The sequence below is a fragment of the Convolutriloba macropyga genome, chromosome 3 (assembly GCF_964194025.1).
Source record: "Convolutriloba macropyga chromosome 3, txConMacr16.3, whole genome shotgun sequence".
Taxonomy (NCBI): domain Eukaryota; kingdom Metazoa; phylum Xenacoelomorpha; order Acoela; family Convolutidae; genus Convolutriloba; species Convolutriloba macropyga.
In genome coordinates this window covers 36,554,660-36,568,938 of record NC_134470.1, presented here as the reverse complement: position 1 = coordinate 36,568,938, position 14,279 = coordinate 36,554,660, and the positions used below count along the sequence as shown (strand labels likewise).

General features: G+C 37.2%; 1 protein-coding gene across 1 annotated transcript in view; it reads left to right on the top strand.

Annotated features, from left to right (window-relative positions):
- LOC142336173 (WD repeat-containing protein 11-like) overlaps positions 1-14,279 on the top strand; it is a 65,699-nt gene that overhangs the window by 1,615 nt on the left and 49,805 nt on the right. The window contains exon 2 of the mRNA XM_075384797.1: positions 1,261-1,462. Within this exon, the coding sequence (XP_075240912.1) occupies positions 1,261-1,462 (202 nt within the window). The remainder of the gene's footprint in view (positions 1-1,260; positions 1,463-14,279) is intronic.

The following is a 14,279-nucleotide window of genomic DNA, read 5'->3' as shown; positions in this document are numbered from 1 at the left end:
GTTCAGTTATGTTTATGGGCTATCTTCAGTTTTGACTGATTTATTTTTTGTTATTAGTAGTCTATTTAGTAGGAACCAGTTGATTTAAAAAGTAATTGTTTCACGAGGACCACACTTCGAGTCGTTTCCGGAATTATATGTTATTAATTGTATGAATTGTATGAACGAACTGTTTTTTCAATTTTTGCATTGTGTTTTTTTTCTAAATGGTTTTTCGAATCCATTCATAGTTCATTCTAGGCCTAGTTTTTTTTTGTTAGAATGAAATTTATATTTCTCGCCAGTGGTCTGTTGTTCTCGCTAGCGGCAGTTTGTCATTGATTTTCTGTTTTTCTGTTTTTTTTTGTGTTTTTTATCTGATTTTTTTTAGAAATGGTTTTCCGAATCCACTCCTAGTCCGTTCTAGGTCTAGATTTTGTTTACTCAATGAAAAGGCTTTGAATTGTACGTCAGGACTTGTCCTGCTATGTTGTGTTTGTTTCGTAGTCTCCATCGATGATTCTTGCTACCTGACTTCTTGGAATTGACTTTTTCAATTTCAGTGATTTCTACTGCTTTGCAGTTAATATTTGTGTACGTGACGTCATTTGTTCTGCTTTTAGGTCAATTGCTCGACTTAGCTCACTCAAAGAAATAACTTCTGAACTCACTTAATGAACTTTAAATTTTATGAACATTTACTAGTTAAAGATCAATAGTGATTTCAAATATTAATTTTGAAAAAGGTCTATTAGGGCTTTTTCCTTGTAGAGCGAGCTTATGTTTCTCATAAAAATGTCAGTCCGAATCTACCCCAAAAAATCTAGTGGTCTATTAAAGGACTGGTGGTCAATCTGTCTATCTTATTTCTTCAGTTGTTTCAATTCCATGAATGGCCACAACTGTCTATCGCGGCTATTTTCCGGCAATCTGCGGGCTATGTTTGTTAAATTTTAACTTGCTTTTAACGAGTAATTTCCGTTTTGTGAGCTGTGAAAGAGAATGATCTGCAGATAAGTATTCCTAGCGCAAATGTGTCTCATAAAAATGAGTCCGAATCTAACCCAAAAAGTCTAGTGGTCTATTAAAAAGCTGGTGGGCGATCTGTCAATCTTATTTCTTTAGTTGTTTCAATTCGTGGTAGGCCACAAACGTCTATCGCGGATTTTTTCCGGCATATCAGAAACAGAATAAGTTAGAGTGAACAACAATTCTGAGATAGGTTTAGACATTAACGATGTGTATAAGAAAATTATAGACAGCGCTGCTTCTCTGTAACAGGATTTCATCCTCCCAGTTCTTCCCGACAATGTGCCGATTGGGGATCCCAGAAAATGCTGGCATTTGGCAACGGATCCAACATCGTCATTCTGACCACTGAACCACTAGAACAACTCACAACCTTGGTTGGACACCATGCAAATGTACATAGGCTGAGATGGCAACAAGAATCTTTCAACCACTCAATTAATGTACCATACAGGTGAGGAGCATGAATTCCACAGTGTTGCCTTTTATAGCTGCGAAGCTGTAGGCTGAGCGTAGTTGTATTGCGGTGTTCGCGGTATTTTTACAAATCAAAGAATTTAAATTGTATTGGGGCTCTGTCTTTTTACGACTCGAAGAGGAGTATTGGAGAAGTGTCTTTTGTACGACTCGAAGAGTAATGGTGGAGCGTCTTCTTTTGATCGATAATTTTTTGGAGTGTATTTAAAACAGGATGTAAAAGTCAGTGCCGCATGTGAAAACTAAATTTTTAGGTCAAACGGCTGAACGAATTGACGAGCAGGGAAAAGAGAGTTTTCTGTTCATGTCGTTTTTTGAGAGGGAGAGAAAAGTAGATGTGAAAAAATATTCGCTAAGCAAATTTTTTTGATCACACGCGGCTTTTTAAGCGATTTTCTAGTTTTAACTTTAAGTTGTTTTTCTCATTTATCTAAACTAGTAATATTGCGTTTGGAAGCGCTTTTGACATTCTAAAGCAAATATTAAACTTTAGATTCAAGCAGCTACTGTTACCATTTTGCCTTGTTTTCAAGTTTTTTCAACGCTTTTGGTATAATTCATTTTTATAGCCTTCGGAGAGTTGTGTGGTTGGAGTTAGTTTTTCTAGCAGTTTTGGTTGTCTTTCAATTTGATAGATAATTATTTTGATGATGAAAGTTGAGTAAGTTTGAGCAATTTTTCGCCGATTTTTGTATTTTGGCTGTTTCTTTGATTTTATGCGTCTTGCTGTAGTTTTTAATAAGGAGCTTTTCTTTAGGTGATGCTACTATGAAATGACTACTTTAATACTTGTTGTTTTTTGCCGTTTTTCGGATGAGTGACTGATCTAGCAGAATTTTTTTTCAGATTTGTGTTTCGGTAGTTGCAGTATACAATTTTAAAGGCAATATCTTTCAATTTTTTACTTGGTCATTTCCTTGTTTCCTCAGCTTTCTCTCTATGAACACATTTTCATTTGAGTGTCTATCAATTAGTAGTTATTTGTTGAAAGTTGCTTTTTTTTCGAAGGTCTTTTACCAATAGTTTATTTAGAGTCACACCTGTATCGTTTCATAATATTTAGCAAAGCTATGTAGAATGTGTGTTAGGTTAAGGAGAATGGTGAATTCTTAAATTCGAGTTGCTTCCGGAATTCTTCCGGCTATGTTTTAATCAATTTTATTGAAGTGATTTTTCAAGCAGGGAATGAAAGGCGTGAAAAATTTTGGATTTCCTTGGTTGCTGAACAGAATTGAAGAGTGGAGCGAAAAGAGAATTATTTTTTGTTCATAACACTGTTTTCAAGAGAACGCGAATTGAGGTGTGAAAAAAATTCTGAGCGAGCGGATTTTTTTTGTTCACATGCGGCTTTTGAATGCTTTTTAGATTTTCTAAATAAGAGGTTTGATTATGATATTTTATTAATTTTGGTTTGTTTAATAGCGGTTGTCAGGTTTTTGGGAATTATTTCGTGCCTAAGGGTAATTTGGAGGTTTGTCAGCTTTTCTGCTGATTTTTTAGCAATTTTTGCAATTTTTTCCTGCTTTAAGTGAGATTTGAAATGAATCCTTTTAATTGAGGAGTGTGCTCATACCAAGTGATTACAGTTTCATTGCAATAAAGTTTTTTTTTTGAAAAATTGAGAAATTTTATTTTTAATTTTTTGCAGTTCCTCGTTTTTTGTACAATCTTAAACGAAATTCCTCGCTAATTGCGATTTGCCAATTGTTTGGCGAATATTTTACTGGAAGGAACTTATCCTTGGCTTTGTGTGCATTTGTAATATTAAAAATTCTGTTAGTTTTTTACTAGTTTTTTTTCTAATTCAAGTTGTTTTTAGAGCTTCTTTTTTCTTGCATTGACTTCATTCATTTTATTAATTTTCATGAGTGGTTTAAGTATGTACTTATTATTTGATGGAATGGTGTATTTTGGTACTGACGGCTCGGCTCTTCGAGTTGTTTCCAGAATTCTTTCCTCTGTGTTTTTTCAAGATCTGTTAACATATTTTCATGATTTTTGAAGGTAAATTGATGTATTTATTTTGGTAATGCCGAAACTGGAAGTGAAGCGAAAATGTAAGTGGTTTTACGGCGTGAAAATTTTCAATGTCATTTCAAAGTTGAGTGAGAAAATGGTGTTTGAACAAAATTCACTCCGCATTTCTACTTTATTTTTGTTCGATTTTTTTATCTGATTTTTTCTGAGTTGTTTTCCCAGTCCATTCATAGTCCATTCTAGGTCTAGTTTGGTTGTTTAGTCAATGAAGATTCTTCGAATTGTACCAGGACTTAACCTGCTATGTTTTTTTGTTTCGTCTGTTGTTACGTCTGATTTTCTTGTTCAGTTCTTCCTCTAACGGCGTTTGTGGCGTCTTATCTCACTCTAGCAAAAGTTTTGGGGTCATTTTCGTTATTAGATTTTGATCATATGCGGCTTACCTCAATCAATAAATTGGCTTTTGCACTTTAAAACTTAAGTTTAGTTTTAATTAGTTTAAGTTCAATGGTACTCATAGGTATAATAAGGTTCCCTAATAAAAAGGCTTCTGCGGAATGAATTTAAACAAGCTTCCTTAATTGATTAATGAATGTTTTTCACATCGTTTTTTGACCGGCATTGTAACGTCCTAAAGTACGTTTTATATAGTAAAGGATATATCATTTCCCCTTTTCTTCTGATCTACATCTTTTATGTCCTCAAGGCCATATATAGACTTGATTTTTCCGCCTTATTAAGATAAGAAAATGTATATTTACTTTATTAATGTCCTTTAAACTTTCTCAAGTATATTTGTTATAAAAACCACTTAGTTATCTTTTTTATTTGATTTACTCATAACGCAGGAACTTGTGATAGTGCTAACCGGTATTTTTATTTACACTGTAGACTTTTCTATGATCACTTTGTTTGTCCGGCACGTGCCAGCACGCGCCAGAAGTTTTAGTTATCTTGAGTTAACCTTGATGTTTTTGTACAATGATTACTCAAATGTAAATACGGCCTCCAGGTCTTGAAAATTATTAATCGAAAGAATACAACCAAAATTGTCAAGCTTAAGATCAGCAGTCGAAAATTCAGTCTTGGATTGAAACCTATTCTTTAACTAGAAAACTTATTTAGCTGTCGGCCCTGCTCCGAAGTAAAAATTGAAACCGCTCAAGCCTTTTACAATTATGTCCGCGAAAAGAATAATTTAAGTGATAAAAGCTATGCTAGTAAATAGTTATTTAAATTAGCGAGAAACATCACTTCATCAAATCTAATCCAACAATATAGCTAACACAAAGTCATATTACATGGTGACAGGAGTGTAGACAGCTTTTTCAATTAGTTCTTTCCAAAAATTGTCTTTCTTTTAAACTTTTTGAACTTTTAAGTTTTTTTGATGCCAGTGTTAATTAAAACATTACTTATTCATTTGTATGATTCAGATTAAGTTAGACAATTGCACAAATTTGATTTAACACTCTTTTCCTACGGAAGTCCCGACATCGGAATACATCTATTTTTCTTGAAAATAAATTACTTGCTATTTTTTTATAGATTTACAGAAGACTATAAATACACTGATTTCAAATTAGTAATTAAGCACATTAAAAGGAAATGCATCTCGACTCAGAAAAACTGAAATCTCAATTAGTACTCGAAAGTGGAGATTATAATCAAAACTGGTACTTCATAATACACCCAATATCGATGTCTCTCAACAAACTTTGTTTACGTTTTACTGCAGCATTTTTTTCTTTATCATTGCTTATTATCTGATCACAGCTATCTTCATCTTCCTCTTTATGACAGACAGCGCCATTAGTTTTTCCTTCCAATTATCAATAGTTAATGCATCAGAGGTTGGAGCCTTAAAAAAGGCGACCCCCAATGACAAAGTGACAGCACACAGAAACATACCCACAGAACGTGTGAGAGTGGAACTGCTCAATTTGTAACAAAACTCAGTCAACCAGGAAAGTGTGAGTTAGAATACACAAACTTTTGGTGCTAAACTAAATTGCCTTCTCACGATTTATATAATACCCAAATACTCCCTGTTATAAAGAACTGCCGCTATTCAGATCAATTTATTGAATATGTAGAATGTAACTACATACAATTCATAAGCCCCCAAACATACAAACTTATTACCTCAACAGTCATAAGTGCTTTTTTTCTGACAAAACAAAACAAATCGTGCCCCTAACAAGATGATATTAACAAACGTGCCTCAGTAATATTTACTTCCTGGTGAATTTACAAACAAAAGCACAACGGGCCTAACCAACGCCAAATCTGCCAGCAGTTGCAGCATTAGCGCTTCCAGGATATGGAGGAGCAGGTGATAGAGCAGAGCACGCACATTTTGATGGATAAACAGCCGCATGAGCTGCTAGATTACAAGCTGCGGAGGACAACAAAAATGAACAGACTTAGATCAAAACTACTGGAACAATCCCCAGCCACGCCAGTGACTGATCTCTGCACCACTGCTAGACAACAGATGACAGTCAGAGACATGTGTAGAAAGGACGACTACCCTTAAGATAGATTCAATGAAATCAACAATGCAGTTTCTGAGAACTTAATAAATGCGCTCTCTAAATTGAACCAAGCGCAAGATTCGCTTGACAAAAAACTCCAAACAATTGATGACCGCATTACGGCAGCACAGATGGAAACTACAGCACAAAGATGTAACCTACTCCCCCAACCAGTCATTTAATATAAATGAGCAACTCCCAAATATGCTTGTGACTAGCGGTACATTGTGTTATACGTGTGGTTACCCAAACCACCGATCAAGCCAATGTTCTCAGAGAGGAGATCTAATAATAGAGGAACGCCATTTCCATTTAACCGCCAATCAAAAATCTAAAAAAGCCACACCTAATACCCAAAAGTAGCAAAGAGTCCCTCAAATTCATAGAGAAATCTAGTAAACTATTTAATCTTTACAATATAAACCCAAATATGAGATCATCCCTTCTCCCCTATTTCAAAATTAAAACAAATAACGCACCAAGTTGTCGAGCGCTAATTGACACAAGTGCATGTGCCAACGTTATACGCAACAGATTACTTCAATAAAACACAAATTGACAAGAACGCAGTCGAATTAAAGCAACCAGGTTTTACCTCAGTCAAAATTGCTGGAGGACAACTAGTCAGAATAGAGAAACAGTCTGAAATTAAATTTAAACTCGCCCACAGAAAGTTTGTTGAAGATTTCCTCGTCCTTTCGTCAATAAACTCAGTCATCCTTGGCAACCCCTTCTTTGTCGAGCATGCTATTTAAATTAGCCCAAAACAAGGCCTTATTCAATCCCCAGATCTGAGGGTTCAAATTATTGAAATCAAGCCAGTAAACGAAAGACGACGAGCCGGCGGACAAGATTCCCATTTACACAAACAAAAAGCCCACACTCCAGCCCAACGAGCACATCCTCGTGGAATGCTATTTAACAGAAGAAACTGATCAGTTTGAGAACAAAAGTGTACTAATCACTCTTAATAAAATTCTCGAAACCGAAATTGCATTAACTTCTTCACTAAGTACTGTAGGAAAGAATAATACATTGTACACTTCTGTCCTAAACGTGACTGAACATCCTATCACAATCAATAGTCGGAGAGAGGTAGGTGGAGTCTCAATTCTGTCAACCGAGCAAGCCGACCAATTGATACAAATTGACCCACAATTGATAACGTTAGCAAAATCAAGAAACAAATATGATTATTTTGCGGATTTGAACCAGCTTATCCAAGACTTTACCCAACACAAACCAGGCCACACTAAGAGACCTCCAGCGGAATATAATAAACTATGGTTCCCGACACGAGAAATTTGCGAGGACCCAAGTAACTTGCCGCTGTTACAAGACATGACCAAATTTTAAATTTCCAAAAGTTGGAGCAGGTCGGTCCGCTAAAGAGTGAAGAATACCGCAAATTCTTTCTCAGCAATTTCAACTGGGAAAATTCTCCATTAAGTCATTATTAAATTGAGGAATGTGAGAATTTATTAGTTGAGTAATGTGACATTTTTGCCAAACACCAATTTGACGTTGGATATAATACCGAACTGAAAATTAAGGTATCTCCAGAGCATGACTTACCAGTATATGTGCAAGGACCGTCAACTCCAATCCATTTGCGTGATGAGCGCCATATTGAATTAGCACTGACGCGCTACTACGGACTCATAACGACATTGTCACAGTCTAAATACAGTAGTCCATTATTTGCTCACAGAAAAGAGTCAGGCAGTCTATGAATTTTGATTTTAATTGATCTGAGAATAGTCAGCCACTTACTTAAAAACGGTTACCATAGCACAAAATTTCCGATCTTGATGTTGGCCTTTTCAACTAGTCACTTTGCTGGGAAACCATTGTTCACAAAGCTTGATTGCTCAAAAGCTTATCGCTCTGCAGATGGCGGACGACACCTCAGTACAACTCTGAGCTTTCCATTTCTCATCAAGAACTTGCGTGTACAAATGTTTAGCTCAAGGACTTATTAAATCAGTCACTGATTTTAGTTCATTCATTCGCCATTATCTGGACCCTTGTTTATTAGCTTGTATATGCACACAATTCATGGACGATATTGGGAGCGCAGTAACAGAATTTATTCAGCTACTTCCTAGCCTAAGGAAAGTTTTCGAATGCATCCGAAGGTCCGGACTGAAATTGTCACCAGAAAAATGCGAAATAGCCTCACAGTCAATCAAATTGTGCAGTACAATTACAAATGAGGGAATATCTCCACAAGCAGAGAAAATCAAAAAGTTTTTGAAGATTACAATGCCAAGAACAACTAAGCAGGTCGAAAGACTAATTGGCTTCGACCAGTTTTTCAGGAGCTTTCTACCAAATTTAGGCAAGAGCTAATACCTTTATCAATTTTTACGTAAAGAAGCCGATTTTGAAGCGAAAGAAATACATTACAACGCACTAGAAACTGTGAAGAAGGACCCACTTGAAGCAACAGAGATGACGCTCAGATTGCCTAAGCCTCTCTAATAAATGCGCTCTCTAAATTGAACCAAGCGCAAGATTGGCTTGACAAAAAATTTCAAACAATTGATGACCGCATTACGGCAGCACAATGTAAACTACAGCAAAAAGAGATGTAACCTACTCCCCCAACCAGTCATTTAATAGAAATGAGCAACTCCCTGCAGCCCCATACACTCCTAGAAGTAACTACGCGAGTCAAAACTAGCGCAACCTCTACAGGGGAAACAACTTTAGAGGCCGAATTTTCTGTAACAGAAACCAGAGACCATGATTCCCGAACACAAACGCTTAAGTTTTAACCTCGGATTTTTACACAGTCACAAGTCCGCATGCCCACCAGCCCATACATGCCTGTGACTAGATCTAGCGGTGCATTCTGTTATACGTGTGGCTATCCAAACCACCGATCAAGCCAATGTTCTCAGAGAGGAGAACTGATAATAGAGGAACATCATTTCCATTTAACCGCCAATCAAAAAACTAAAAAAGCCACCCTTAATGCCGAAAAGTTGCAAACAGTCCCTCAAATCCGTAAAACAATGTAGTAAACTATTTAATCTTTACAATATAAACCCAAATATTAGATCATCCTTTCTCCCCGATGTCAAAATTAAAATTAATAACGCACCAAGCTGTCGAGCACTAATTGACACCGGAGATTGTGCCAACGTTATAAGCAACCGATTACTTCAAGAAATCACAGAAATTGACAAGAACGTAGTCAAATTAAAGCAACCAGGTTTTACCTCAGTCAAAATTGCTGGAGGACAACTAGTCAGAATAGAGAAACAGGTGGAAATTAAATTTAAACTTGCCCACAGAGAGTTTGTTGAAGACTATCTCGTCCTTTCGTCATCAAACTCAGTCATTCTTGGCAACCCCTTCTTTATCGAGTATTCATTATTTCAATTAGCCCAAAACAAGGCCTTATTCAATTCACCGATCTGAGGGTTCAAATTAATGAAACCAAGCCAGTAAACGAAAAACGACGAGCCGGCAGACAAGATTCCCATTTATACAAACAAAAAGCACACTCCAGCCCAACGAGCACATCCTCGTGGAATGCTATTTACCAGAAGAAACTGATCAGTTTGAGAACAAAAGTGTAGTAATCACTCCTAATAAAATTCTCGAAACCGAAATTGCATTAACTTCTTCACTAAGTACTGTAGGAAAGAATAATACATTGTATGCCTCTGCCCTAAACGTGACTGAACGTCCTATCACAATCAGTAATCGAACAGATGTAGGTAGATTCTCAATTCTGTCAACGGAGCAAGCCGACCAATTGATACAAATTGACCCACAATTGATAACGTTAGCAAAATCAAGAAACCAAGATGATTATTTTGCGGAATTGAACCAGCTTATCCAAGACTTTAACCAACACAAACCAGGCCAAACTAGGAGACCTCCAACGGAATATAATAAACTATGGTTTCCGACACGAGAAACTTGCGAGGACCCAAGTAACTTGCCGCTGTTACAAGACATGACCAAATTTTAACTTTCCAAAGGTTGGAGCAGGTCGATCCGCTAAATGGTGAAGAATACCGCAAATTCTTTCTCAGCAATTTCAATTGGGAAAATTCTCCATTAAGTCATTATTAAATTGAGGAATGTGAGAATTTATTAGTTGAGTAATGTGACATTTTTGCCAAACACCAATTTGACGTTGGATATAATACCGAACTGAAAATTAAGGTATCTCCAGAGCATGACTTACCAGTATATGTGCAAGGACCATCAACTCCAATCGATTTGCGTGATGAGCTCCATATTGAATTAGCACTGACGCACTACTACGGACTCATAACGACATTGTCACAGTCTAAATACAGTAGTCCATTATTTGCTCACAGAAGAGTCAGGCAAACTGAGAATTTCAATCGATCTGAGAAGAGTTAACCACTTACTTAGAAACTATTACCATAGCACAAAATTTCCGATCTCGATCTTGGCCGATGCAATTATTCACTTTGCTGGGAAAACATTGTTCACAAAGCTTGATTGCTCACAAGCTTATCACTGTACAGATGGCGGACGAAACCTCAGTAACACTCTTATTTTTCAATTTCTCATCAAGAACTTGCGCGTACAAATGTTTAGCTCAAAGACTTAGTAAGTCAGTCACTGATTTGAGTTCATTTATTCGCCATTATCTGGATCCTTGTTTAGCAGCTGGTATATACACACATTTCATGGAAGATATTGGGAGCGCAGTAACAGAATTTAATCAGCTACTTCCTAGCCTAAGGAAAATTTTCGATTGCATCCGAAGATCCGGACCGAAATTGTTACCAGAAAAATGCGAAATAGCCTCACAGTCAATCAAATTTCTGGGCATTACAATTACAAATGAGGGAATATCCCCACAAGCAGAGAAAATCAAAAAGTTTTTGAAGATTACAATGCCAAGAACAATTAAGCAGGTCGAAAGACTAATTGGCTTCGCCCAATTCTTCAGAAACTTTCTACCAAATCTAGGCGAGAGCTAATACCTTTTTATCAATTATTACGTAAAGAAGCCGATTTTGAAGCGAAAGAAACACATTACAACGCATTAGAAACTATGAAAATTGACCTACTTGAGGCAACAGAGATGACGCTCAGATTGCCTAAGCTTGGCCTACACAATGTTCTCCTCTGCGACGCGAGCTACTACAGAGCCTGATTTGTGCTTATGCTTGAGCACTATGTGACAGGAAAACAGTCAAAGGAAAAGAAAGTCTATGCTCCATTATCTATTGGATCACAATTTTTCACGACAGCACAGCTAAAGTTTGCCACTTATTACCGAGAATTCTTAGCACTTTTTTGTGCATTAGACCAGTTTTCTCACTACATCTGGGCATCTAGCCATCCAGTCGTTGTTTTTTTGGATAATCGGAGCTAAACGCATTTCTTTCAGTCAAAAACAATTCCTCCATCACTGTGGAACTTTTTGGACCGAGTTCTGTCGTTTAACGTAGTTATTGCCCATATTCCTGGCACAGCTAACTATGCAGCAAACTTCCTCTCACGTGTACAAACGGATAAAGGTGCCAGCCTGTCCCTTAAACTAACAGACGAAGTACCAATTCGCGAAATATATTTTGAATCTGAAGCAAAATCGCTGTTTCGATTACGGGTATCGATCAACTGGACAATGTCTCCGAGTCAGAAATGAACGAGGTTAATATTGTTTTAGGAACTTAGACTTTAAAACGAGAAAATGGAGATGAAATAAATAGCCTCTCTAAATTAACGTGCGGAAGTTAATGCATTACAATTTGCGAAACAAGCGGATCTTTTGAACGATCTGACTGATATAGAAGAAACATTAGATTTGGCGAGTGAGCCGACAAAAGTTGAGGAGATTGTGCAAGCAATTGAGTGGAAACGTAACGGCTTAAGTAGCAACTTGAAGTATCCATCTAGAATATTGAAGAAATACGCGAAACAGTTTGACCGTTTGGAAGTTGATAATACTTTATACAGACAGTTCTTTGATGACACAGGCAAAATAATATTCAGGCAGTACTGCCTGTCGAATCTGTTTTGGCAGGAGGTAATCTTTAAACTACAAAACTCACCAACAGGAGGACCTTTGGGAATACTTCAACCAATTTCAAGAATTCCGAAAACGATTCTATTACTGAACATTTCATCGATTTCATCAAAACCTGCATCACATGTTTACAGCTCATGCAATCAACGAAAAAGCAGTTGCAGGCACCATTACAGCGTGTATCTTCACTACAGTCATTCCCCACAGAAATGATGCAAATTGACTTAGTTGAACAAAAAGGCCCATTTTACAAATTTGTTCTTAGTGGAAATGACGTGTTTACGAAGTATTTGTTTGAAATACCACTGACAAATGGTAGTGCCGACACAGTTGCCAGAGAGCTAGTGAAAATTTTCTTCCAGCACAGCTATTTGCCAAGTACAATAGTGATTGATACAGGAAATTTCACCTCAAAACTATTGGCTGAACTAACGAAGCTACTCGAAGTTAAACTCAAACATGCCACGCTGAAACAACCACAGACAATTGGAGTAGTGGAACGCTCACACGCATCACTTAAACGAATCCTAAAATTCAATTCCAATGAGCAGTGGAACGATTGGCACATGTGCCGCTTGCAACCTTTATACACAACACATCTTATCATTCTTCAATTAATTGTTGCCCGACAACTTTTTCATGGACGTGAACCTGTTAAACGCCTTGATCTCCGCTTTTCTACATGATCAATGCCAGCAGTTGAAGTCAATTCAGATTACGTATTGCAGCTACAAGACGCAATGCTTCAAAAATTTGGCGAAAATAAATTAAGACTTTTAGATTCTTACCAGCGATATAGAAGTTACTTTGACCAAAAAGCTGAAGCATAGCCGCTCAAATTGCATTCACATTGCTTACTATTAAACCTCAGTTAACAAGGCACAACGATTTTACCCAGAAGGCAGTAAAAACATGGCTACCACTCTATAGTCCTGATAATTTCAAATTATTTTATTAAAAAACATGGACAATTTATACTCAATGTACTCACCGGATCAGGCTAAGACCTATCAAACTCACAGAGCCACCAGATGACATACAAGAAATCAATCCTGCAATGTTTGAAGCGGATCCATCGAGAAGAACAACTCGAAATGAGCCAGAATTATTCGATGAGTATATTCCAAATTTATTAAATCAAGTGCAGAGTACCGCATTTTCAAAAACTGTAACAGTTCAACCGTCACAGACGCCTTGGTGTTACTGTCCCTCTACATGGAACCCCTGCATTGCCATTGGTAGCCCCTGCTCCCGCAATAGTGCCGGTAATACCGCCAATACGTGCAAAACCACCGCCAGAAATCAGAACACCATAACCAGTGAATTCGCCGAGAAATTCGCAAGAAAATTCACCCCGAGCCAGCTTTTTAGATAGTTCCGAGAGTATTGCAACACCCGAAGAATTCCAGTATCCTATAAGCCCCCCAGAGGCGCCGAGACTGAGAGAATTAGAGCAAATGACGAAGAAGATACAGAACAACAACCGGGACCAGGTACTCGGAGCAATCAAAATAGAGTTAACTTTGCAAAAATGCAAGGAGTGAGAAAATTTGAATCATGGTAACCTGTAGCACGTTACGTTTCACGTTTTCACAAAAATGCCACGACTGCCCGCATCTCCAACACAGCCGTCCATTTTAACAAAAGAGCAAAAACATCAAATAATTGAAGAGTCATTACGACGATCAAGGAGAAACCAAACTCTATCCAGAGAAACTAAATTAGGCCAAGTCCGATCCAGCATTGCAAGACACCAAAGCGGTTCAACTGACGATAACAGACGAGTAACCCGAAGCCAGCCAAAGAGCAAATATACGACTTCAAATATAAATGTAATTGAAAGTGGAAAAATAAGAGCCAAATTTTTCCGTCATAGAGGTAATATTCTCAACTCCAAAAGCTGTTTTGCTCTTTAAATATCTTGTGAAATGAAGATGGTTAAAGCCCTTCCTCGGCAAGTGGCCAATATTTACCCCGAAATACTGCCATAAAAGTCAAATAAAGTCAATAATTCCCGCAAAAACCGCCAAAAGGTTCAGTTTTTTGATGCGACTTTAAATCGATATATCTTCAACCTGGTCACAAAAGAAAACTTTTATGATAAACCTACCTATTAGACCCTCTCAGTTACTCTTTACGCACTACGATTTAATGTATTAAAGCACAGCATACGCTCGATAAATTTACCAAAACTCGGATGTGGTCTCGATCAACTTTCGGAAAAGTGTTTTACGACAAGTATTTGAAGT